Consider the following 26,744-nt stretch of genomic DNA (forward strand, 5'->3'; position numbering starts at 1 on the left):
TACCACATTTCACTATGGAGGTTCATCAGCCTGACAGTGCCATTTTTAGGTTCCAGTAAGGATGTTCAGCCCCTGCTTGGGACTGCTCAGCAAGTGTGGCTGTGGAGGCACAGCGAACACCGGGTACTGGGGTGTCCCAGCTGTGCACTGCTGTGACCCCAGACACAGCCCCACAAAGCACTGCCCCTGTCCCACCAGCTCTCCCAGGGCCCTCCCTGGTGCTTTACAGATCCCTGGGGGAGTGGCAGGGGGTTTGATCTTAGACTCTGGGCTCAGTTTTGACCTCCGTAAGGGCTCTATGTTCTCCTTTCATCGTCTAAGCTATTCTGTGCTCCCTGGAGACACAAACTGCAATATATCCACAGTGGAGAGCTGATGTCTGTGTAGGTCCCACTTCCCACCTTCAACTTCCATTCAGGATTCAGTACAGAATAGTAACAGCACCATGACCAAAGATTTCTATGAATTAGGCCTGTTTTTAGCAAAGCTTTTACATAGTGTCAAATTATAAATTCTCCCAGGAAATTATATGAGACCTGACTTGGTTAAAACAGGATTATGGTCAACCTGGATTACCATTTGGTCAGGAGATATTTTGTTACCTGATTAATTACTTTTACCGTGTATAACCTCCATGAGACTTTGTGGCTTGCTGTAGCATTTCTACTAGAAAAAAACCCCGATGTTTTGCAATAGCTGTGGTGACTACATGGATTAGAACCATTGAACTAGGAGTATGTTATACCATTTTTTTCAGCCAAACATTTTAAATTACACTTATGCTTTTCTGCATTTTGTTGTGTTTAACTACAAAATCATTACCAGTAGAAGAAATGAAAAATAAATTACTCTAACTTTAATTAGATAAATACAGCTCATTTCCCCAAGAAATACCACACAATAGAGAACCACAAAGTTTGAATTCACATCTGGCTATGCAAAAAAAATTCCTGCATTTTATTTCTTTACCATGAGAACCAGCCCTTTGAAGAGACCTAGGATAGGCAATCCTGCAGGGCAAAATGAAAGTGTTTCTACTTCTGTCATGTGTACCAATATTTGTTCTGGAAGCAGACAGCTCTTTTTGTGAGAACTATTCCATTTCATGCCCCTTTCCAAGATTATTGAACTGGCTTTAGAAATATTCAGACATGCCTTATGCCAAGTATTTGCACCTGTTACATTCTTTATGCAAAATTAAGTCACTGACTGTAAAGTTCCTAAGGGACTTATGTTCTGCCTCTGAAAATTATTTGGTGTTTATACATATGAAATTTGATAGTGTGTGCCATGAAAATCAATCAGCATGACTGCTCATCTGGGCCTCAACTACCCACCTATCCTTGACTGACAAATAATCTGGTGTTTCTATATCCATATAAGATGAAAGTGTCATTTTTTAACAGATTTTCATAGATGGAAGTGTTTGTTAATCCAGAAGGACAGCTTAGTTTTGAGAAGCAATTTAAAATTTGCATTGGATGTGACTCTTGGAGCCATGGCAAGTAGCACCATATACTGAATAAACTGGATCTAATACATTGTTATCTGATCACATAGCCATTGCCTGATTGGAATTTAGAAAAATAGTCCCAGAACTCAATACAGAGCAATAGAATGGTTATCTGTTACTTTTTAAGTCACATTTTATCTGGTTTCCTTGAAGAAGTAAAGGCTTTTTGCTTCTAGTTGGTGTTTGTAAATGGAGACAAAAATGAATGCAAGCTATGAGAAGCTTATGAAGTATTATTGAACAGGGAGAAGAACAGAGTGCTTTTATTACCCCTGTACTTGGCATGGGTGAGGTCACACCTCGAGTGGGGCTTCAGCTCTGGGCCTCTCATGAGAGGAAGGATTTTGAGGTGCTGGAAAAGAGGGGAAACAGAGCTGGTGAAGGGTCTTGAGAGTGAGTCAAATGAGGAACAGGAATGGCTGAAGGAGCTGGGGTTGTTTGTCCTGGAGAGGAGAAGGCTCAGGGAAGACCTTGCTGCTCCCTACAACCACCTGAAAGCAGGCTGTAGCCAGGGGGATCGGCCTCTTCTCCCAGGGAACCAGAGACAGGACAAGAGGAAATGGCCTCAAGCTGCACTAGGGGAGGTTCAGGTTCGACAGCAGGAGGACTTTCTTCCTAAAAGGGTGGTCAAGCATTGGAACAGGCTGCCCAGGGAGGTGGAGTCACCATCCCTAGAAGTCTCCAAGAGATGACTGAATGTGGCACTTAGTGCTATGGTTTGGTTGATATGGTGATGTGTGATCAAAGGTTGGAGCCAGTAATCCTCGAGGTCGTCCATAACTGCTGGAAGCTCCTGCTGAAATGGAGGCAGACTAGAACAGAGATTGGAACAGAAACAGAGAAAGGACTTTTTTTAAGACTCCTGCAAATTGCAGACCTCCTTCAAGATTTGATGAGCAAATATGGAGGTGACTTTGGAGGAAAAGAAATACCTTGAGCTGAAGCTGCTGAACAGAGAAGCACGGCTCTGTGAATTCTCTGTAAGTGTCATGAAACAAGTGGGGTAAGGCTGAGCATTCCTATCAGCCAGCGACATGTCTGTGTGAATGAAGGAATCCACAGATGTTGGGGTGGTGTAATACTGATGGTGAAATAGGGAGAAGGGCTAGCTGGAATCACAGTAGTGACCACAAAATGGCAGTACCATGGCTGTGATGGCTGTGAAACTAAGTAAGATGTTTAGTGCAAAGAAATAAAGATAGAGCCTTTAATTTTTGTTGATACAAATAAATGATTAATTCATCTTTGTTAATTCTTCCCAGTTTTGTTTTACTTTTCCTTGTGTCTACAAAGGCTTAGTGTTCTAAATGAGAAATTTTTCTTATCAAGAGAGTCTGGGTTCAGCATCCCTACAATTCAAGCTGAGGATTCAGACTGAATCCTTTTTTGCTATTGCTAAAAGGAATCCCTCTACATTTTGCCTAGTTGCCATCAGCAACAGGGTTTCTGTGAGTTTCAGTTATCAATAATCTATAATGCAACAGGTAATTGACAATGATGTTTGTTTTATTTTTTAAAATTAATTTTGGATAAGTATCCACCAGCACAGTTTCAACTGTAGATTTTTTAGTCTCTCAGCCAGGAAGGAGTAAACTGATACATGGAAAAGTCCAAGTTTTTTGGGAACTCTGCAATAGAAAGGCTTTCCTCAATATACTGAATAGCTGGCTTTAACCTCTCTCTGCTGAATAATGGTATTTGCTAAGACAACTCTGCAACCTAGAGGAGTAAATCTGTATTTTCAGATGGTGGTCTCCTTCAAAGGATATTTTTAGGCACATACAAAGGAATTTTTATAGCTACAGAGATGATGCTCTAAACACACTCAGGTTCAGACCAAAATCCTGCTAAAATATGACAAAAACTGTCCCAGTTTTTCATCTCTAAGCATCTTTATTTCATGGGTTTCTTTGGACTGTTTCAGCACAAATAGAATGAAACTGGCAGAATTCTAGCTGCTTCCAAATGTAGTTGAATCATTAATCATTGTCTAGCAGAGAGTAAGAACACCTGCTTTTGTTAAGACAGCTGACTTGACAATTATGCATACCATTTGAATGGGAGCATAAACATCATGAAGTAAAGAGATAAGTTAGAGGTAGGAACTGAAAAAAGGTATGAAAAGTCATCCCATTCCTTCTTTTCATTTCAGAAATCTCCATCCATCCCTTTCAGATGGAAGTGTGTCCGCTGTGCACAGCTTTGTGTCATTCCTTGAATATTAAAGGCAGATCTGAGATCTCTCATCTACTTGCTCTTTGTATAGAATATGCCTGCTCCTTTTGATCAGATTTTTTTTTATTGCACCAACTAGTTCGTTTCCATGTCAGTTTTTTCACTTGGGATTTCCTGCCAGTAGGATTTCTGGCAACATGTACATCTGGGCAAGCTACATCTGGAGCTTTGATTCCTGGAGATCAGCAGGCTGAATGTTTTGATGACTAATAGTCACAGATGAATGCCTATATTCTGATAGTTGCCAAAAAGTTATACAACTCTAGAGTCCTTCATCCTTTAAGGCTACTCTGAGTGAATCCTCTGGTGTAAAACATTTTCATTTCCTGGCTTTCTTGGAATAAATAGCCAGGAAAAGGCTGTCAATGCCCAGATGCACTGCAGGGGTACTCCACACCCTGGATAAAGGTTCAGAGATATGATCAACTGAGAAGGTCACAGTTATGACAGGCTTATATCTAAGTTAGTCCCTGGGTGCCAACAAAACTCTTGAGAACTTCTGGCAGTCTGCAGAACAGCCTTTAGCCTAGGTTTCAAGCTGGAAAACTGTTATCTCTAGAAGTGCTGGAACTGGAGACCATAATGCCTCTATTCCCCTCTGATAACCACTGATAACAACTTGATAGAAAGGAAAATCTGAAGACTTTAGATCAACAATGGTGGCCTGGCTCCTGTTGGAAGCCATCATGCCACATCATGAGGTGTCTATGGTTAGTTCCTTCAGAGCACACCAGTGGTCTTATAAAAATTGGATTCATAGTAGTCAGCAAACTGAGTGGTGAGCAGCTGAAATTTACACCTGGGAGTGCAGTGAGAGGAGTTTAAATCTCCTGTCTGAAGGAGTGAGATGTTAGATTACAAGCCTCAGGGGACATTATTTCCCAGCATTTGTTAGGGTTCCTGAGAGCATTTATCATCTCCAGCTCCTACAGGAGAGGGTCAGATAGAGTAGCACCTCCTTAATACCTCCCTGCAGTGTATATGTGTAACCTGAGCACCCTTTCAGTGAGTTTTAATGACAATAATGGGCCAAGGAAATTCAGCTTCTCAGAAAAAAAAAGCAAACCACCCACTAGAATTGAGCCTAGGCACTGTGGATTGTGTCTTGAATCAACAGTAAAATTTGCTTTGACAATGAGAGAAGGCACAGGCTTGTAACGAGTATAATCACTGTCTGCCCACTTGTGCTGTCCTTAGAATCACAGAATCATTAAAACTGGAAAAGACCTCAAGAATAATGATTCTTGAGTCCAACCACTGACCAAACACCACCACATCAACCAGACCATAGCACTAAGTGCCACGTTCTGTCATTTCTTGAACACTTCCAAGAATGGTGACTCTACCATCTACTTTGGCAGCCTGTTCCAATGCTTGACCACCCTTTCAGCGGAGAAATTCTTCCTGATGTCCAACCTGAACCTCCCCTAGTGCAGCTTGAAAGCATTTCCTCTTGTCCTGTCTCTGGTTCCCTGGGAGAAGAGGCTGAACCCTGGCTACAGCCTCCTTTCAGGTGGTTGCAGAGAGAGGTAAGGTCTCCCCTGAGCCTCCTTTTCTCCAGGATAAACAAACCCAGCTCCCTCAGCTGTTCCTCACAGGACTCAGTCTCTAGGTGCTTCACCAGCTTCACTGCCCTTCTCTGGACTCACTCCAGCCCCTCAATGTCTTTCATGCAGTGAGGGACCCAAAACTGGGCACAACACTCGAGGTGTGGCCTCACCAGTGTTGAGTACAGAGGGGCAATCGTTTCCCTAGTCCTGCTAGCTATTTTTTATATATAGACTGCTTAGTAATAGCAGTTACAAATTTAGTGAGAATACTGTGCATTTATATTTTCACAGTTATCAAATGTACATTTTACCACTGTCCCTTCAGAAGCCCCTAACAGAGTAAAGCATCTTGGAGACAGGATGCGCTAGTTGTACTATACGATTGAAATTTTAATTAAAAGTTCTACAGAAGAGAAAAAGACAGAAATAAAAAACCCGTGTCACACGGAGTCCCAGTGTCAGATAACATGAAATGAAAAAGTCAGGGTTTGTAAGACATAAATGAGGATAACAAAGGTGTTCTATCTTAGCAAAGACTTTTATTCTGTGCTTCTTTCCTCCTCCTCAGGACATAAGGAAACAAAAGGATGCAGCAGACACAAGGCAATGAAAGCAAACAAGTGAACAAAGAGCAGCTCCAGTTAGACCTAAGTGAGGGTTAAAAGGTAGCTTGGGTGCAGATATGGAAATTCTCCATCATTATTAAAAGCCTAAGGTTTGTCTTTGTATTTTGTTGCAACTTCATTTCAATAAGTACATTTTAAAGAAATAATATGTATTTAGTTCTCAGTCAAATTCCACAGATCAACCACACAGTGAGACAGTTCACATGCTCTCAGCACTTGGGTACTTCACCTTGTTTGAAGTGCCCAGCTCTCCCGTAAGAAGAAACACAGGAAACACAGTTCAAACTACATGGCAAAATCTAAGAACTGGTGACTCAGAGGATGAAAAGAGTGACCAATGACAGCCACAAAACTTTTCTGGTAAGAGGAAAAACTATATTGAGCCCACCTGAACACACAGGTCTTGAGGCAGTTTATGACACTGACTTGTATCTAGCAGAGTGAGGCTGGCACATTTACAGCCAAGCCAAGAAATTGCCTGGTGGCCCTGTCCAACACCTAATGTCTAATCCTCTACTTGACAAACCTGGATCTTGCCAAGGGGTGTACCTTGGCTGTGGCCTAAGTGTTATGGCAGGAGCATGGATATGAGATCCAGCCTCAGCACAGCCCCATGACTGCCCAGTGCCAGGGGCAGTGCAATCAGAGTGTCAATCTGCACATCTCTCCCAGGAAGAGTCCTGGAGTCGTGATATTAGAAACAGTTAAGCCTGACTAAATCAGGCTCTTTGCAAAAACAAGATGTTTTTGGATACCGAAGGTGTGCTTGCTTTTCTTTCACATTACAACCTCTCTTTTACTTTTAAAATATGTTACATTTTCCCACATAGTCCAATTCAACGTACTAATTGCTACCACTAGCCTATTGAGTGCTGCTAAATACACCATTCTGCTATTGGAAAAGATATGATGGACTACATTTATTTGGTATCTGCCATTTGAACATTATAATACAGTTAACGGATTCGTAGACCATTCATAATAACATGTTTTGTTGGGCTTTTCTGTAACAGTGTGACAGGTATTGTGCAGAACACCCATAGAAATGAACTGTCCTGTCACAAGTTACGTCCATACATGGCTGAATAAAAGCTGTCATTCCCCTATTTCCATACATTAAATGCTAAGGTTAATGAGCTTTTATTAGGAAAAATCCTGTTTCTACTGGACTGACAAAGAAAGCTTTAAACAATTTTTGTCCACGTGCCTTTCAAGGAAAAAGAAGTCAGACAGGATCTACCATTAAGCATCTTTTTATTGTAGTCTTTAATGTACATGCAGAATTTTTAAAAAAGGTGTCAGTTATATCTGTAAGCTTATAACAATAATGTAAATGTTTGGATCAGCAATGTATTTGGATCAGGGACTAAGAAATCTAAGTGAACAGACATCTTTCAGGATATACAGTTTATATGGTAATCAAGAAGGTTTTCTTTGGAGTGATTTTCCGCATAAAAAGATAAAATATTTCTTGTTTACAATCTTGGTTGTTTTTAATACTGAAAAAAATCTATAATAGTACACTCTTCATTATGTACATAGAAAAACATAAAACTATATCCATACCAGTGTCTGTTTTAAATGCAAATAGTAGTTAATAGCTTTGTAAATTTTTGTGCACCCTCTCCCACCCCCATTTTCCCTCCCCCACCCCCACTTTAAAATGCAGCATTTCCTAAAGTTTTCAATGCTTTGGCAGAAAGAGAATGGAAGGCACTTCCATGTTAGGTAAAGCAATACGTGAAATATCAGCACTAAATAAAAAAAGCTGTAGGTGTACCAGACAGCTCCATGTTCATCCCAAGGGATGAAGTTTGCACTCCTGCGTGTCACGAACTGGTTTGCTAGAGATTCCAGCTGGAGCAGGCTCAGACCCCAGCTTGGTTTACAATAAAGCTGATTAGCCTCACAACTATTTTTACAAATGCTTCACACAAACCAATGAGGATGCAGAGAGCATCTCTGAACACAGTACTGTCATGAAGGCAAAAAGCTCTTGCAGGTCACAGCATCAGAACATGTCGCAAAGGCCCCTCTGCTGAGGCCTTCCACTTTGCAACACGCTAGTTTCACACAACACCCTCTGTTTAAGACTTCCTGATGTGGAAACTCAGCTAAAAATGAACAAAGCAACACACAAATGTGAAGATTCTAAAGCATCTCTTGTGATGGATAAATTTAGACTCAGCAAAGCATCCTGAAAACGATCTGTGTGCTAGTGGCAGGCTGACCTCTGCTGATAGGGAAGTTTTGAAAGCTGTAGAAAAGTTTCTGGCAGGGGCAGCTCCTCCCTGGCCTCCTGTGGCTTGTTTGGCACTCCTTCATTTTCCTTTTAACTCAGGATTATCTCTGGCATACCTGCACTATGCATTTATATTAATACTTTGCAAAAATACCCCAGATGCCAATGAGATAAGCACCTAAATGCTTGCTAAGGGATGTGTCATAAGTCACAGTCAGGAAAACATCTCTGTAATGACCAGTTTTAGCTCTCAACTGCAGTTTGTTTCTGCAATCCTAGCAAAGGTTGAGAAATGACTGGATGCAAACTTCTGAGACAGAATGAGACAGAAAGGCACCGACCAAAGCTTTTACATGTCAATGTCTCCAGTCTGACAAAATGTTAAATTTTCAGGACATATGCTAGTTCAGTAATATGTTTACTTAACTAATTTATCATACTGCACAATATCTGACCACGACTGTAAATAGCTGCAGTCAACTGACAATCCAATTGAAAAAGAACATTCTGCTAAAACCTGCCAGCTGGTCACGTTCATTCTGCTGTGATAGCTCTGCACTCTTTAGCCACAATAAAATGAATGGCTTTATAGTGTTGGAAAGCATTTTTGTCATTCTTCAGTATCACTGTGGATTTATCTCACAAGGAATGAAGGGTAAGATAAAAAGGCATCCAACAACACTTCAAATCTCTGAATTGAACAGCCAGCAAAATAATATGCAGCTGGCATGGAAGAATAGCCCTTTAAGGTTAGTTTAAAATGCAGACCAAAGTGGGTGGGGGGGGAAGGCAAAAGAAAGGGAAAAAAAAAAAAAAAAAGGCAAGTAATCCAGTAAGAATGAACAGTAGAAAAAGAAACTGAGCAAGTGATTATTTGTTTTGGGCCAGTCCACCACCAGTTGCTGTATGTTGCTTTGGGAAACACAAAACTGGCACCAAAACACTCCAAAAAACACAAAACCTTCACCCCCTTCCTAGGCTGATGGCTCTCCTTGAATTGTCCCTCAGATCTCTTTCCGTACTGTGGCTCGGATGCTGCTGAACACTCTGCCTATGGCCTCAAAGAGCGGGTCACAGAACGTGTGGATGCAGATGGAATAGACACGGCTAATGCACTGGATCTCAATCAGGTAGCTCCTTATGCACGGCACCACCGCCCAGATGTGCAGGAATGACAAAATGGCAAAGTAGATGCCCCAGATGAGAGCCATAGGAATACCAAAGATTGCTGACAGTAAACGGTAAAACCAGTATTTCGTTACAGTGAAGGTGGTAAAACTGGCCTTCCAAATCCCATCAAAGCTGTGTGTTCCCTCTGGCTCAGCAATCACATCTTCAAAATCGATCTGCAGCAAAGAACACAAAGTCAGGTCAGTCAGACATTCACATCAAGGGTGTATTCCAGAAACACCTTTCCTGGAGAGCTATGGTCCCCTGCAGGAAAACACCAAGCACGTACTTCCTACATCCTCATGTGATTCAATCTGTTATAACCCATGATTTAAGTCATGAATCTTCAGTAACCTTTACCCAGTGACTGCCAGGGAGCCTCGATGATTAGCTCAAAATTAGACATCTAACTTCTAGATGGAGTTTTCCACAAAACAGAATATACCTTCCTCACCTCCTACAGCCCTAAGGTATGCAGTGCCCTTCTGGTCTACTTAAGGCACAAAACAGGTGAATAAAATCATATTTCATTGTTTTGACTATTCACAAGTCACACAAAAAGTCACCTAAGGAAGCAGTGCATTCCAACATGCATATTTTAGCACTCTCTGTTGAAATACTGAGTTGTTCAGGAAGCTTAATTGTCATAACATTTCTATAAGAATATTAACAGAATTGCAATGATGGTTCAGCTCCATGTCACACAGACATGTTTGATATAACCCACAATACAGGATATTTAATTTAGTCAGCATAACCAATTGTATAGGCACTGCTAACAACAGGAAAGAGAACATCACAACACTATTCCTCTGCAAGGAAATAAATGGCTGTTTAAATCAGATGAAAGAAAAAAAATTTGCATTCCTGGGACTGGATCCCGAAGCAAGATTATAATGCTGCCAAAAGTGAAGATTTACAGGAGCAAGGTAAGTATGACAGGGGCCAGCAGCCTCAGAAACTCAGGCAATTGTACCTTAGCATGCTGGAAGAAGAAGGTGAATATACATATGCTCTGTGTAAATACTGCTTACACTGTAAGAAAAGGCTCACAATCACTTCTTTTAGTCTAAAATATAAATAACAATTGAAAAGTACTTGTTCTTTGCTCCTGCTGAAACTTTTATCACCCCAGACATAAGTTACTAGCAAAGGGACAAATATTATAATGCCACTGGACTTTCCAGCTTCTTAGAGAAAAAAGATAATTACAAGCAGAAGTGTACAGTCTAGGTGCAATCTATGTGAATGGCTGGTAAGCCTTTGAGAGGAAATTTCTGAATTATCTGTGATATCCAACACCTTGAATGCCTAACACCAGGCTGGCTTAATTGAACATATTCACATTGCTCTCTCTGCCAGTGCTCCTCTCTAGACATCCTGTCATTCAAATGATAAACTTCCTCTTTTTCTGCTACTCGGAACTATGTTCTAGTGATCTGAATGTCATTCTCTGGGATGGATATTAATTATCATCATCACCATCACACTTAAAGGTAGCATTTGAGTTGAAACTTGATCTTCACAGAGACCTATGTCAGACTCTGCACTGGCAGAGTAGGTTTTCTTTTTAGCATACATAGGCAAGCAGACATACAATCTGCTTCTGCAGCTATTCAAAAGCAAACTTTTCATTGTAGCCACATCTCATGTTAGCTCGCTTTCAAAGTGAATGGGTGTTCTTGGCTTTTTATCAAAATTTTCCTTGAAATCAGATAATAAAAATATCCATATGATGGCAAAACCCAGGATGACAATAGTAAAAAAAAGCTGCTTCTCAAAAAATATTACTACATAAGGACTACATGGTTCAGCACAGCCCTCTTATTCTAAAACTTTAGTCAACTTATTGCATGCTTCCCATCAGCAGTTGCTGTAATCCTTGGTAAAGGTAACACAGCCATCACAGAGGTTCAAAGCATGGAGGGCTAGTCAGTGTCATATCTAAAGTCTTTTCATTAATTTCAGTTGTAGTGGAAATACCATATTATAATACCGTATTATTTCAACTAGCTGAGAAGGGAAATATTAGATCTCATAAGGAAAAAAAGTTTCCATTGAGCTCCATCAGCCTTTTCATGGTTGCATCTTTATTTTAGCCAAGTGAGACCTATTTTTATCAGAAATGCATTTTTTTGGCAAGCAAAATGAAGCCACAGTTGAATCTGAATTTTTTAGATTTTAAAAAATATATAGTAAAATCAGCCCATAATTTGGTTACTTTCAAAGTAATTCCTTGTAATGAAATTGCAAATGGAAGCCAATAAACTCACTGGTTTTCAAATCAAATAGTAAACTTTCTGTAATTGTGATTCTCAGTAACTAATATTTTTAGCCTGTTGTGTTCAACAAAATGTCCGTGGAGAGCTGGGAAGCTGACAGAAGAATCATGGCATATAACATTTCCAGATGGACAGCCCTGCACTGCTTCCAGGAGATGATGCTAATATTAGAACATTTATGATATATCTTTGGTCAGGATTTCCCAGCTCAAGTCATACATTGTTGTCCTAAAACACTCAGGAATGGATCTGTCTGTGAGATAACAGCGATGTATTCACGACACCAGTAATTATCAAGAGGTTAGCTTCTTGGAGCAATTTCAACAGCTCTCAGAATGTTTCTAACAATGCAGAGAAGTAGAAGAGATGGCCCTGTAGGAATGGTAGCTGATGTCACACTACTGACTACTGTGTCTGCCCATTTCATTATTCCTCAAATTCCATTTCACATTTCTCCAGTTTGAATAAGGGAGGGAGTGAAAAGACAAAAATGGCCTGACAACTTAAACTCTTAGCTGAATACAGTGTTAAAATGAAGCTGTTATCTTCCCAAAAGCTGTAAGAACATTATGAAACATAAGAACATTATGTACATGCCAAGAATTTATGGCTGGCACACGAACCTCTGCGGTGCTGTCCAAAACCAGACTTACCTGCAGCAATGTCTAAATAAAGACAGGCAAGGAGTTGAGGTAATCTGGGCTTTTCTACTCATGTGCTAAGAGAACACTGCCTGGGAAACACTATTTATTTCACTCTTCAAGCAGTACAGATAAGTCCTTATGCTGCAGGAACTGAGATATCACTCAGCTTCTTCCTGCACTAAACCACTCCCATGATGGATCCTGATTTTAACTTGTTCTCCTCAGGCTGCAGGAGGAACAGGTGACTGGATGCATTTTGCCTTGCTATAGATCACACTTACATCACTCAGATTACTCAGTCCCTCCTTAGTCCCTCCTACTACTCTCCTCTGGTTTTTAGTTCAGTAGTACTCACTGACAGTAGTGTCATCAGACTGATAAAGGGTGTCCAACTGAAGTAAGAAAAGTAAAAATAGGACTGACAGGAGAAAGGGAAGGGCCCAGAAATATGATCCTACAGAAGTCAGACGCTGTCATTTCTGGTAATGAATCTAACTTTCTTGCAAGTATAAGACAACATTTTTAGGGTATTGTTCTCAAGGTTACTTTTGTCAAAGCATCATGTGCATGCAGATCTGTGAACTCTCATTTAATCTACATAAAGATTTTCTTAGGTTGTGCACAGGTCTTTTTTAGTAGATTGCATGTTCCTTGTGTAGTTTGTTTCTCCAGAGCTGTCAGGATGTGCTGTGAAATCACGGAGGCAATTGCCAAGCTAGTGAAAATACATGCATGTTCACTTGTGACAGGAGAGAAGTACAGGAAATGTGTTTGACCCTCTAAAGGATGCTAATAACTTGCTCTAGCCTTCTGTTTTAGACCAAACTATTAAACACTATCAACTCCTGCTCCATGCCTACAATGCACTTCCTGACTTCAGCTATTCTTTGTTTCCTACTATTCAGTTTGGTAAAGCCAGTTTTTACATTGCCTGAAGCTTTTGTCTGATTCTGCTATGAGAATTAATGCAGCTTCTTTTGCTCTGCACTTGTTTATTAAACCCCTATCAGGAAACTGAGGAACCTGCTTTGATTCTAAAATAGATTTATTTACAAGAAAGGGAAATGGTATGGGATTTATTTAAAAGATTTATTTACAAGACAGGCAAAATGTTTATTTAAAGATCAGAACTATTAATCAAAAAAGCTTAACAGTGTAAAGTTATCATCTGACTCAATAACATATGCTACATGTATGAAATCAGTTGACCTGCTGACCTTGTCACTTCAAGTCCCTATGTATCAGAAGCTGGCCAGCTGGAAAGGAATATTAAATGCCAGGCTCAAATCACCTACTTACCATCTGTGCTTCTCTAAAGTTTATTCTTTGACGTTTGTAATATTCATCACATAGAAAAAATTACTGTGCTTGGTCGATCAGAAAAAAAAAAATTAAGACCACCAGCATTAGGCTTTGACCTACATTTCTGTAACTGTAACTATCATCATTCATACCTTTGTGTGTGGTACCTGCATGCTGCCACTGTACTTGCAGCACACAGCTCACACAGCCAGGCACCACCTCTATTCCACTCCAGAGGAACCCAAACAAGTGCTGAGAATGCCTAGATTTTGGTGTGCTTTCACTGTCTCTTAGAGTCAGTAAGAGGAAGCTTAGATCCTTACTGTAGCTCTCTTGATTGATCACTAATATGTCCAGGCAGGCAGAACACTTAAATATGTACACATCAGGAAAATGGGAACTGTCCCACTGATGTCAATAGGCTTACACACTCTGCTAGACCAGGGCTAAAGTCTAGGCTGAATGTACACAGGAAAGAGTCATAAGCTAGTTTTCTTTACATTTTTATGTCCAGAGTGTGGAAACTGTCTTTACTGCTTACCCTGGGCTGTTTTTAAATAGGTTTTCCCTGATTCCAAGACCATAAGTATAATATTTTTTCACTATATTAAAACATGTCCTGGCAAGGCATGAGGCAGATATGGTTTTTTTTTTCTGTTGTAATAAATGCAATTTGTAAAATTACCAAATATATTCAATGTTCTTTAAAGAAACATTAACATAAGAATATGTATAAAATATCACAAAATGACAAGCCTTTCTATGGCATGGGTCACATTTGGGAGGTGATGTTAAGGACAGATGCAACATTGTTCTTATGTTGGAGAAGGCTGTGATGTGTATTGTTAAAAATAAGAAAATGTGTGAGCATATGAGATTATTATTCCTTTAGCACTTCCACATGCTATTTGGAACTTAAAAATTCCCAGTTACAGTGCCTGAAGAAAAAAGACATCACAGCAGCTGAAAAAAAAGTTAAACAATAAACTCACAAGCTTTCTGTTGAATCGCTGATGCCAGTTAAGCATTCATGTATTTCCTTGATCCTTTGGAATAGCACATTATCACATATGATGCTTGTCTTGACTGCTTGTCCTGACTGCTGCCACAGTTTAACAGAAAATGATGAAAAAGTTTATACTCTTTCTACTGAATCCACAGGAAAGAGGACAGGGAGTTGTTGGGACTTACAGGAGAAAGTTGCTCTTCTCTCTTCCCTCCAGACACCCAGACTCATTCACCCTTTTAAGAGCACTGTGTTATCTCCATCTGGCAAACCTGTAGTTATGTAGGAAAGCTGGCACTTTGCTCCTGAACACACAGAGCTTCATGATTCCTAGATGGTCTACTTCCTCACTAATCAGGTCTCAACAGCAAACATTAGTTGATCTCAGGTGTTCACTAAAGCAAAAACTCATTCTGTTCCACACTATTCACACAAACCTTGAGCAAATGGGTGACTGCAAAATGTACACATCTAGCACTGTTCTGTTCCCTCACAAGACAAGAAATCACCTTGAATCTTGGTACTGGTGGCAAGCATCTAACAAGAGTCCCTCCAGGCTGGGCTGCAGCATGATTAGGCTTTGCCTGTCAATCTCAAACTCTGTCTTCAGAGCACACTGTTCTTCTGGGGACTGGCCAGATCACAAGGCACAACAGTTGCTTCTTTACAAAAAAAAATAAAAAAAAAGATGCCATGACTGCAGATGGCTAGGATCAGAGCTGTTGTGTAAGGCTTGTTGAGTGCAGAAAAATTACAAACAAGTATTTCCAAAGTGAATGAGAGCCTAAACAAGCAAACAGAACTGTTGCACCCCAGTTACTTGCACAAACTGACCAAAGAATTTGCTCTACCTTTCCTGTCTCCCTGTGCCTGCTTCCCACAGTATGGCACGAAAAGTTCCACTGGCAGATCTCTTAATGGAAACAGTGAATCTTTCCTGAGTGCTACAGAGTATGCCAGAAAAGTAAACAATGCTTTAACAAACAAGGATATTCATGTTGGAAAGTGGAATTGAAGGACTGCACTCTCCTAGCCAGAGAAGAAAACCATTCTGGTCAGGAGTGACTCCTGCTGCATGCATAACAAATACTCAAATGCATTATGAAAATGTGTAAGCAATGCCATGGCAAATGGTAATTGTAGATCACCATTTCACAAACCGAAAATCATAGAAAAAAGCAAAAAAAAAAAAAATTTGGCTTCTATTTACTGAGAGAACAACGTCCTGCTCCCTGCCTGTGCTGATTACAAACCAGAAAAGCCCTGCTGATGGTCTTTGTTCCATCAGATGGGCAGGCTCACCAAAACCTGTGGAAGTACTCGTGAATAAAATGCAGTTTATGCCAATGGGTCAGCTCTGCAGCAAACAGCTGCTCCCCAGAGATCTCCTGAAGCACTTGCCTGTTCTGCTCCAATACAGGCTGGCAGAAGGAAAGACAAGCAGTTTCAAGGAAAGATCTGCACTCTAACACAGCAAAACTTCCTGTGCAGGTGGGGATACCATGTCAGCAAGTTCCTTGACAAATGTCTTGATGTTGTTGGAGTAAGCAGTCAGAAAATAAAATTACTGTTTTCCTCCCTGGAAACTGGGCTGCTGGGAGTTTATTGCAGCTTTCCCAAAGAGAAACCCTTAAGAAGCTTTCCTTGTTTTTATCACTTGGTTCATGTTCCACAGTTCCTTGTTTGATACAGCTATTTTAGCAAAGAATCCTAATACATGTATGTATATTCATATATGTCTGTCCATCCGTATATTTAAAGAGGTATATTTATGAACATGAACACCAGTGTGAAGTTTTGACTACACTAAACATAAAATAAATTTTTTCTTTTATTTCACTGATGCCTGGAGTTAAACTGAATCGAAAAGCCTTATTAAAAGACATTGTGTAAACTGATTTAATATTTTAAATTATATTTAATAAACATAAATATGACATATTTCTATTTTATTATGCTTATATACTATTAAGGTAATAAACTGCTATTAAGCATAAGGTTTTAGAACTTGGTCTAACTTTATCATTCCTAAATTTAGGCACTAATGGGAAGTGGAAATGTAGTGACCTCAGACTCTTTAGTAGTGCATGGAGAGACAGTGACCCTTGGAGGTTGTTTTAGACCTGGAAAACACTATTTTCTCTTTATAGTTTGTAAAGGGAGTCTAAGGAGAGGAGACTCTTGATTACATATAATATCAATAAACACACTCTTGGTTAGCTGCTGCCATTCTTTTTTTTGCAAATCTGTATAACTTGTTTTCACCTTTTCCCCTCATTTCTACCTGAACCATGCTTATTGCTGACAGTGGGTGTGCAGTGATGCCCAGCTGCCTCTCTTTTCCTTTAAAAATAAACTTGACCCGGCATTTGTACTGTTAGAATGTTGTCTTTCTTATGCAAGAGCTTAAGTTACTGATCCTTAAATATAAGGTATTTCTTTAGTATTTCATAAAAATGAAGATATTTTATAGTTCTGCTCCTGTCATAAACTGCATGAGAACAGCAATGGGAACAAGTGCAAGCTGTGTGGTGAGGCTGACACACTGGAGGAAAGGGGATGCCTTGACAGGCCTGAGAGCTAGGCACCTCTGAGCCTCATGAAGTTCAACAAGGCCAAGTGAAAGGTCCTGCACTTGCATCAGGGCAGTCTCAAGCACAAATACAGGCTGGGTGGTAACTAGACTGAGAGCAGCCCTGCAGAGAAGGACTTGGGGATGTTGGCTGATAAGCAGCTCATACGATCTGGCTTGCAGCCCAGAAAGCTGACAGCACCCTGCGCTGCACCAAAAGAAACAGGTTGAGGAAGGTGATTCTCCCACTCTGCTCTCATGAGACCCCACCTGGAGTACTGTGTCCAGCTCTGGGGCCTCCAAGATGAGAACATGGGCCTGTTGGAGCAAGTCCAGAGGAGAGCCAAAAAGATGATTAGAGGGCTGGAGCACCCTCTGTGAAGACAGGCTGAGAGACTTGTGGCTGCTCAGTCTGGAGAAGAGAAGGCTCTCGCAGGAGTAAATAAAGTGGGCTATAGAGGGACTTTTTACAAGGGCATGTAGTGACAGGACAAGGGGGAATGGCTTTAAACTGAAACAGAGTAGGTTTAGATGAGATATTAGGAAGAAATTCTTAGGAGAGGCACTGGAATGGGTTTCCCAGAGAAGCTGTGGATGCCCCATCCCTGGAAGTGTTCAAGGCCAGGATGAGGGGGCTTTGAGCAACCTGACCTCGTGAATGGCATCCCAGCCCACGGCAGGGACTGGAGCTGGATCATCTTTAAGGTCCCTTCTAATCCAAACCTTTCTATGATACATGAACTTGGACTTCATAAAACAGTTGATGATTTTATGGCTGAGCTCTACAGGAGATAGATCCCTGATCTTGAGGAAAACTGATTATTTTTTGTAGCATCTGTTTGAATTCCAGTAAGGGATTTCAAAGTTGAAAAAGGAAATGTTGCAATCCATCTATGAGACTCCCTTAGGCTTTTTTGGAACTCAGAATATAAATTCAGCACAGCAGGAGTTCAGACAGAGAATGTGATGCTTTCACCTTCAGCTGTGAGAATGTCTTCTCACTTCTTATCTATGAAGTCGAATTTATCAGTTCCTATTTGTTTAACTACAAACAAACTCCACCCTTGTACAGCCCCACTAACATCTAGAGCATAGCTCCTACATCTTGAATAAAATCATATTTTATCAATTCATGAGCTCATTAAAATGGGAGAGTGGCACTGAAATTATTTTTCTTTTGATTGCTAATCTGGTAACAATTTCTGACAAGAATGATATTGCATAAAGTTCAAATTTTTTTTGAAACTTTTTCAAGTTTTTTGGAATTTTTTTGAATCAAAAGGCATTTTCTTAAGAAATCTGTAATGAAAATATAAAGAGATTAATGGTGTAAAACATGCCTCCCCAGTAAATCAAATGAAATTAAATGGCATAATTTCTCTTTCACATTCAAAATAGGCAACCCTTTTAAAGTCCAAGATGGGTTTTATAACTGTCATTTGTCTGGAAAATAAATATGGTAGTTCTGGATCAAAAAGCTCAGAAAATCAGTTACTGATTTTCACCAGACTTTTTTTCACCAGACTTCATCCTGGTGTCTATGAGCAGGGAATTTGAGAGCTGTGGGAAACACAAACTTATCTTAGTTTAGAACTGTATCTCTCTTCTGTTTTCCAGAGATCATAAGTGTTTCAGATTTACCCAAGTTCATTTGTATTTTCTTCTTTCTGTTGCCTAAAATACAACCAAGATAAAATTTCCTCACTGGGGACCTCATTGGTAGACCCTTCTACTGTACACAATTATCCCTTTTTCCCCTGAAGAGTTTTGCATTTCAATATTCTTTGTTTGTTTGTTTTTGATATCCATGCAAGAAGACAGTGTTTCTATCCACATAGTGGGCTAAAAATTCTACAATCAATTCAAATTGTTCTTAATATTTTCTAACATATGATTGTTGAAGTTATCAGAATTGAAAAGTATTTGCCTCTTTTGAATCTGAGATAGTGTCCAATAAATTCTAACAAAAGAAACAGCCATGCTGAATCATTTGCTCTGTCCCTCTGGCCATCAAATTTTTCTATGGAGTTATGAGTCATGTTCATCATGCCAAGCAAGAAGGCTGTGCATAAGGCTTTAATAATACCATGAGTTTAAATGCGAACACAGTTTTTAGAGAAAGAAGCTTTCATTAGAACAGATGCCATTATTAGCTGTACTCTTATGGACATTCAGAAATTCCATGCCTGAGAACTCCTAATTAATGTGCAAGCAAACTATTTTTCAGAACTCTTAAAACCTCGCTCAGACCTTGTATAAGCTGGCATTCATAATGACTCAAGTCTTTAATCTCATACTCCTAGACTAGCCTTGGAAGAAATATTTGAAACAACTGAATCACGTGGGCAGCCAAAGTCAAACATTTGACTCTGCTCGCATTTTAAATCTAAACCCCACAGCTTGTTAATAGGACACAGCATTACAGAACCATTTCATTTAATTAATTGTTTTGCACAAGTAAGGGGCCATGTCTAAACTACAAGTATCAGCAGTTGAGACAAGCATGCCCTCTGAAAGCACTGCTTCTCCTGTCCTGTGGCTAAACACTGTGAATCCGGCTCCAGAGGCATCACTTTGGTCACTGCCAATAGCAAGAGCTCAGGTGACAAGCTTGGATTGGAACACATACACATATATTTGTGTATCTAAGTATTTATATGCATGTTTTTAAACTTAAACACTTATCTATGATCTCATGACTTTTAACAATTTCCAAAAACAAAGAAAAAGGGTCTGCATTGTATTTCACTTACTTATTTCAGACATAGCACCTGATTGCGCTCTGTTTTTCTCTCATTTTACTATGTTAAAGAGCAGAATTGTGTTCCTCTCAGGTTGACATTTGTTCTCACATCTGAGTGACAGCCCACCTTAGGTCTCCCATTCAAAGAGAGCATGGGGTGACACCTGCTTTCCTTCCAGGAGGTTCTCAGGTGTGGGAATGGGAAGTGCTCTGACCAGGCATCTCTCTGTGCATCTTACACCATGCTCAGTACAACAGGGAGGGACCTTAATCATGAAAAATTACATAAAATGTAAACTGCTTTTTAAAAACCCTCTCTTTTTATTATGAGACAGAAATTTTAAATACCTTTAAAAGCATGCCTGAGTAATACTTTCCTCCCTAATGAGTACATAAGGGTATTACAGTATTTGTCAACATCTGACTAAAAATTCCAGACTTTTTCTTGCAGTAAGCTGAATTGCTCTCAACTGCACTCATTTTAAGTGGAAGGCAGGAATACATAACTTTTTGAAACTTGGTACAAAAGCTCTGCATCCTCACATCTGTAGCCAAGTACTAGATTTATTTTTTTTCCAGAGCAAAAAGGACTCCTATACAACCAAGAGCAGATAGACACCACTTGTTTACAATAAAATAATAATAATGTTCTAGATGGTAGACCAGCCACAGGCCTTTCTTCCTGGCACATCACTGTAGGAAAAAATGGTAAACTGTCTGCAGATGTGACTGCACAGTTGGTCCTCACTAGTAAAGTGAGGATTAGACTTTGTAGAGTTGGCTGCAAGGTCTGTGCCCATTCTGAGAAAGAAGCAAGGAAGTTAGTGAGAAGAGTAATCTGTAGGAGAGCTGGCTCCCTCCTCTGTGTTTTCCAAATTCAGTAAACTCTCTGCAGACCTGACCACAGATATGTTGAGAAAGTTTGAACTCAAAAACTTGAAGGCTGCAATTTAGCCGTACTCGAAAAACACAAATACTGTGTTGGGAAACAAGAAGAGCAAAGCCTGAACTTCAGGCACCTTCATGTGAGTCCTGGGTCATTGGGGAATGAATGAGAGAAAAAAAGCAATAAGCTTTCCACCCTGTTTGTTGTGTCTCATCACAAAGAAAACCTGTGGGACACAAGTCCAAGAGCAGAACTGTCTGGTGAGGGACATATGAAACAGATAAAACTATGGCAAACCACCTGTATAATCACCAGCATGACTCCTGGAGAGCTCCCACATGCACAGAGGCTGTTTCTCCCTTACTAGATTCCCTCCTTGCCCCCTGCCTGAGTAGCCACCTTCACAAGCCAGTGCCTGAAACAAGGGAACCACTAGTGCACATTCTCTCTCTGTCTAGGTGATGTATGAAGACAGTTGTGTGAGGAAGAAAAATCTTTCCTTTCTGGTCTTCAGAAAAAAAATTGAGGAAAAAAAAGGAAGTTCTGGTGATTTTTACTAGTTTGTGCTTCCCCCTGTTCAGAGCTGTTACTTCTACTGTCTGCATACCTCAGGTTCCATAAGGCCTTGTTCACATCCCTCTCAACATAAATCCAGTCACTTGCCCCATTTTTCTGGAAACTTCTCAGCACTACGCTTCCACTTGGTAGGTAATGCAAAGACAAACCATAAGCAAAGTCATCAACAGCATTGATGCAAAGCTGCTCCATGTGTCTAGTTTTCATAAAAGGATTTTGAGTTTTCATAAAAGGGTTTCTGCCCCTTGCCTGGATCCCAACCCTAAAGCTGCCTGCACCACACATCTGCTGCAGGGGAAGCTGGGCAGATGCTCTGCTGCAAATCAAGGGAACGTGTCTCTTGCTTCTCACAAGAGAAGGTTATTTTTAAAATGTGCTATGGGAAGTATTTGAATACAGACAACACTGAGGCCTTTTAGAGAGCTGCTTACAGAGCAGATTCCTCACTCTCTGTCTAATCATTTCTATTTCATGGCTGACTGATTTGTCCCCAGTTTCCATGCTGTTGTGCCTCATAATCAAGGGGGAAGAAATGCATAAAATAGTGGGTAAAAAGCAGAAAGTTTTGCATCTAGAAAAATGCAAGGGCTTTAAACAAAATTGAGCTCAGACTAAGCCATACTTCTGGCATTACAGGACTCCTACACTTTTTTTTTCTCTAACTTTCAGTACTTAAGACTGGGGTGTCCTTCAGTTAGTTTAATATTCTGCCTGGAAGTTTTACAGCCAAGGTAAGAATGGTAGATACATGTCAGAAGGGAACTACAGACTGATGGCTAAGGCAGGGACTGAATCTGTGTATTTTCACCCCAACCCAAGCTTGTCCCCTAGGTACTGGGTGTGAATTTTATTGCTACATCTAATAGACTGAATGTGAACCCTGTGGTCCATATAAATGCAAATTGTGGCAAAAATCCTCTCTCTACTCTGCAAGTTGGTCTATCTATGAAATACTTAAAATAAAAGTTTTTCTTATTTATCTTTGTAACAAACCAGAAAATGTTAATTTACAATGCCATTTTGTACACCTACTGCTGTTTTTATGATGTAAAATGGATCATGCCTGGTTAACATCAAATTCATTTTGGTATATTCCTATGTCTTGATGTGACTATCTTCACCACCAGGAGCTCACTTGGTGACAGAGGCAGTATTTGTATTCTGGCTGTTTGCAGTTTTTCGGTGAATGTGTTGAACCACGATTACTTCAAAAGGACAAACTGAAAAGCTTGTTTTTTCCATTCCTACACTTATTATTCGCCAAGTTTATTTTAGAAGACGGAATGTAACAAACTTCCTTAATCCTTGTCTCTGTGGGAGGCAGAGAAGGCAGGACAGGCTTTGTAGGTTTCAGCTTCTTTTAAGCCTATTATGGTTTTTTTCTGTCAGTGGTCTCTTTTCCCATCAGGGTCTTTCTTTCATTGGGTTAGGTTGTGGACACCAGAATTCTGACTTGCTTGGGAGCAATGACTCATCCTCAGAAGGTCTGGTTGCTTTGGGGACTTCTCCTGTTGACATATGCAATAAACTGTGATGCAGGGCTGTTCATGAGCTCTGGCATTCCCTGTATACTCAGCTGCTCCTCCATGGGTAGAAGAAAAAAAGAATTGCTCTCTCCTCTTTAAAATCATCCATTTTAAAGGCAGTTTTGTACCATTAGGTACACAGATTATTTTTTCTAAACAAATAATAATTTTATGCCTTTTCATTTTTATTTGGCTCCTTAAAGATACAGGCTGCTGTGATAATTCTTAGTATGGATCCAGCAATATGACCATGGCTTGTCATATGCAGCACCTTCAAATTGTGTTGAAGTCTGGAATTTGAATCAAGACCTTGTTAAATTGTCCACACATAGCATGGATCATTTTATAGATACACATTCAGGATCCAGAGTTCACCTTTTGATTCTCTGGAAACAATACAGTATTTTTCTTTTACAAGAACGGTCTTCATTACAACAAACATGGTGAATGGCACGCACTCTGACACTGCTGGCCACTAAGCAAGCCATTTAGTGGCTTAGTCACCTACTAGGACTGGGCAGCTCCCATTTTTCCTAGGGTCTGACAAACCCAGATGACAGCACCCTCAATTTTCACATTGCAGTGCTGTATTCCCCTCTCCATCTTTCCAGGCTGCAGGGCGATCTGAGAAATGCTTGTTAGGCCTTGGCTTTGGAAACACCACCTGGGCTCAGCTCTTTTCAAGCTTACCAGAAACACTGTCTACTCCCAGGAATTACTAAAAATCTGCTGTTTTCCTTATGACCACCCTTGGAAAATATTCCTCCTGCCTGAATGGCACAACATTCCTGTTCTCACACCTTCGGAGAGAGTGTGGACCCGAAGTGCGGCCAGGATGAAACATTGTTATGACTAAAGCCCGCTCTCTTGCAAGCCTATAAACAGCAGCCCAAAAAGGGCCCTTTGAGCTCTCCTGGACTACAGCAAGCTATTACCAGCAACCTCCCTCTGAGGGAGATGCCTCTCAGAGCCTCATGTATGGAGGATCACTGAAACAAGCTGTATCCTGGGCCAATATGCAGACTCCTCAAGGCCCAATCCTTTGCCCATTAGGAAGTGCAAAAGCATCCAAAGTGAGTATTTAATTGATCTCTGGGGGGAATTCTTCACAGGCACCTTGCTTGCGCTGGCTTTCCTGTCTGTGTGCATGCCCCTGCGCATATGCTACAGCAAATCTGAGAGAAATACTGCTTTCTTAGATGTCCAAGTACCTTGGGTATCTAAGTAAATTAAGCTAGTGAGTAAGGTTAGGTTATAGTTATAAACTTACTTAAATGCTAAATTGTTAAACATAAGTTATAAGCTAAGTGTCGCTAAGTGTTGTTCTTTTGTTGAGTTGCTAACTTCAAAGTTATAAATAGGTTAAATGCTATTTTATTCTCAGTGTTATTCTCAGTAAATTGCTAAGGTTAGGTTAAGTCATAAATTAAATTTAAGCTGTAAGTTAGGTATAAGTGTTCTTCCTATGTTAAATTGTTAGGCTTAAGGTATAAGTTAAGCCTAACAATGTTAGGTTGGAGTGTTGTTAAGCTTTCAGGCCCTGCTCCTTTTTATCCTTGCCCGCACTGTCTTTTGTCACACACACGCACCTAATCACACACACACACACCCCTAGATAGTTCTCAGTTCATTTCTGTTTTGATTGCCTGGATTTTGTTTGGTTTTGTTGTTGTTTGTTTTCCCTTGTTGTGCCTTGGCTGTCCTGTAAGTAGTAGAGTGAATCTTGCCAATGAACTTGTCATGCTTTGCCACTTAATATTAAATCTGACTTTTGCTCATACCCTTGCTGATGATTTTTTAAGTGATCTCAAACACTCTCGCTCGTAACACACGTGGATTGTACAAATTTGTCTGTATAAATTCTTTTTCTACAAGAAAACATATTTCTGTGATATTTTTGACCAAAGTGACTTCAAGCAAAAATCTCCATCGACCCTGACCTGTCAAAACAGTCAAACTGATTTATAAACCCAAACAAAAAAATCTAGGCAAGAGCACAGTTAGATTTTGCTTAGCTTATCGTCTTTTGAAGGAAGGAAAAGCACCAAAGAGAACAAAACAGAACAAGGACACAAATCCGCCACCAGAATCTCTGATTTTGCACCCGCCAGGCTTAGGGAGGGCGATCTGGTTTGTGACATCTCCCCGCCCTGCCTCTGTGCGTGCCTCGGGGAAGGAAAATCTTTCCGACGGTGTTACACAAGGTCACGCTCTCATCCCCGCGCTCCCGGGCGGGACGTCCCGGCTGCAGGTCGGGCTGCGGCACACAGCGCGGCGGGACCCCCGCCCGGCGCGCCCCGCGGGACAGCGCGGCCAGCCCGACACGGGGCCGGCCCCGCTCCGCGCCCGAGCGAGGAGCTCCGCAGGGCTGTCCTGGCCGCTGCCCGCCTCTCTCCTGCCCACTCCGCCTTTTCTTAAAAAAACCCCAAAAATCCCATCAGCCCCTGGCCCGTTCCCTCCTGCAGCAGGTGGAGGGATGTGGTTCGCGGCATCAGCCGCCCTGACAGTGCCCGCGTATCCTGCCTCGGCAGGACTTGGTATCGCCCCCCGCGACGTCCCGCCTCGGCTCCTCACCTTAACCACGTCATCGTTGAGGTGCTTGGGGTCTCGGTTGACCAGGTCGATCTCTTTGGTGTGCACGTCGTGCACCGCCTTTTCGCTCAGCTCATCTGCCATCATCTTGTTGTTGGGCTTGTAGATGTTGCCCTGCTCCCGGACGGGCGCCGTGTACAGAAAACCCTGCGGGGAGCAGAGGGAGCGCGGGCGGGCGGGGAGAGCCCAGTGAGGCGGGGAGGGCAGGGCAGGGCCGGTCCGCGCCGCGCAGGAGGGCGGGCTGGGCTGGGGCTGGGGCTGGGCTGGGAGGCGGCCCCGGTCCCGCGGGCAGCGGGATGCAGGCTGCGGGGCGGCCTCGCCCGGCTATTTAACCGCGGCCGCGGGGCGCGCACCACACCCCCGTCGTGCCAGGCGCCGGCTCCCGCTCCCGCCGCCAGGCGGCCCCGGCCCCGCGGCGTTGCCCCGGGGCGGAGCGAGTGGCCCCACTCGCGGGTGTGGCCCCGCGGGCACAGCGGGGACCGTCCGGGGCTCCCCGCGCAGCGCCCTCCCCACAGCGCCCTCGCCCTACCGCCCCCGCTGCGCGGAGCTGAGCACGGCGCCCGCACCGCCCTGTCCTCACTACACTTGCCCCCCTCCTTATACCGCCCTTCATGCAGGGCCATCACCGTACCCTCTCCATCCCAGTGCTCTATGGGCTCTCCATACACCGCTCTTGCCGCACGACAGCCAGCACCCCCCAAACCGCGCCCTGCTGGGGACGAGCGCCCCGGCTCCCCCTGCCCGCTGTCCCTGCCCGCAGGTGCCCGGCCGTCCGCCCTCCTGCCGCCGAGCCGCCCCTCGCCCCGCTCCTCCGACGGCTCAGGGGGCTTGCAGGTGGCCGCTGCAGGCAGCTGGCGGCGGGGCAGCATCCCGGCCCCATGCCCCGGCGGTCCTACCTCCGAGTCTACGTATTTGGTGCCGGACATGCTGCCGCGGGCTGCTGACGGCTCTGCCGCGAGTTACTTTGCCCTGTGACTTGCAGGAGCGGAGGCAGGAAGATTCCGCTCTGCGGAGCGGCCGGCCGGGGGAGGTAGCTGCGCGGAGAGGGCTGGCCGCTGGCCAGGGCGGCTCCCTGCCTCCGGCTGGGGTGGATGACAGCGCGGGACGGCCCCGCACATGGCAGGGCGGCCGGGGGTGGGAGGGGAAAATAGCCCTGCCCCGGCAACCTGGGAGCTGGCGGGCCCCGTCCCGGATGCTTGTGCCACGCCGGGCGGAGAAAGGGGCTCGAGAGGGCGAGGTGCAGGGTCCTGTCCGCGTCGTCCGCCCTGTCCCGGCTGCC

At 42.3% G+C, this 26,744-nt stretch overlaps 1 protein-coding gene across 1 annotated transcript; it reads right to left on the reverse strand.

Annotated features, from left to right (window-relative positions):
- Positions 1 to 7,582: 7,582 nt before the first annotated feature.
- Positions 7,583 to 26,478, reverse strand: CAV1 (caveolin 1). Its single transcript, XM_036401574.2, has 3 exons — positions 26,362 to 26,478; positions 25,448 to 25,612; positions 7,583 to 9,512 (listed from the first exon to the last, which is right to left on the reverse strand). The coding sequence occupies exons 1-3, from the start codon at positions 26,389 to 26,391 to the stop codon at positions 9,171 to 9,173; spliced, it is 537 nt and encodes a 178-aa protein (XP_036257467.1). The 5' UTR covers positions 26,392 to 26,478; the 3' UTR covers positions 7,583 to 9,170.
- Positions 26,479 to 26,744: the final 266 nt, after the last annotated feature.

The sequence above is a fragment of the Molothrus ater genome, chromosome 5, assembly GCF_012460135.2.
Source record: "Molothrus ater isolate BHLD 08-10-18 breed brown headed cowbird chromosome 5, BPBGC_Mater_1.1, whole genome shotgun sequence".
NCBI classification, from domain to species: Eukaryota; Metazoa; Chordata; class Aves; order Passeriformes; family Icteridae; genus Molothrus; species Molothrus ater.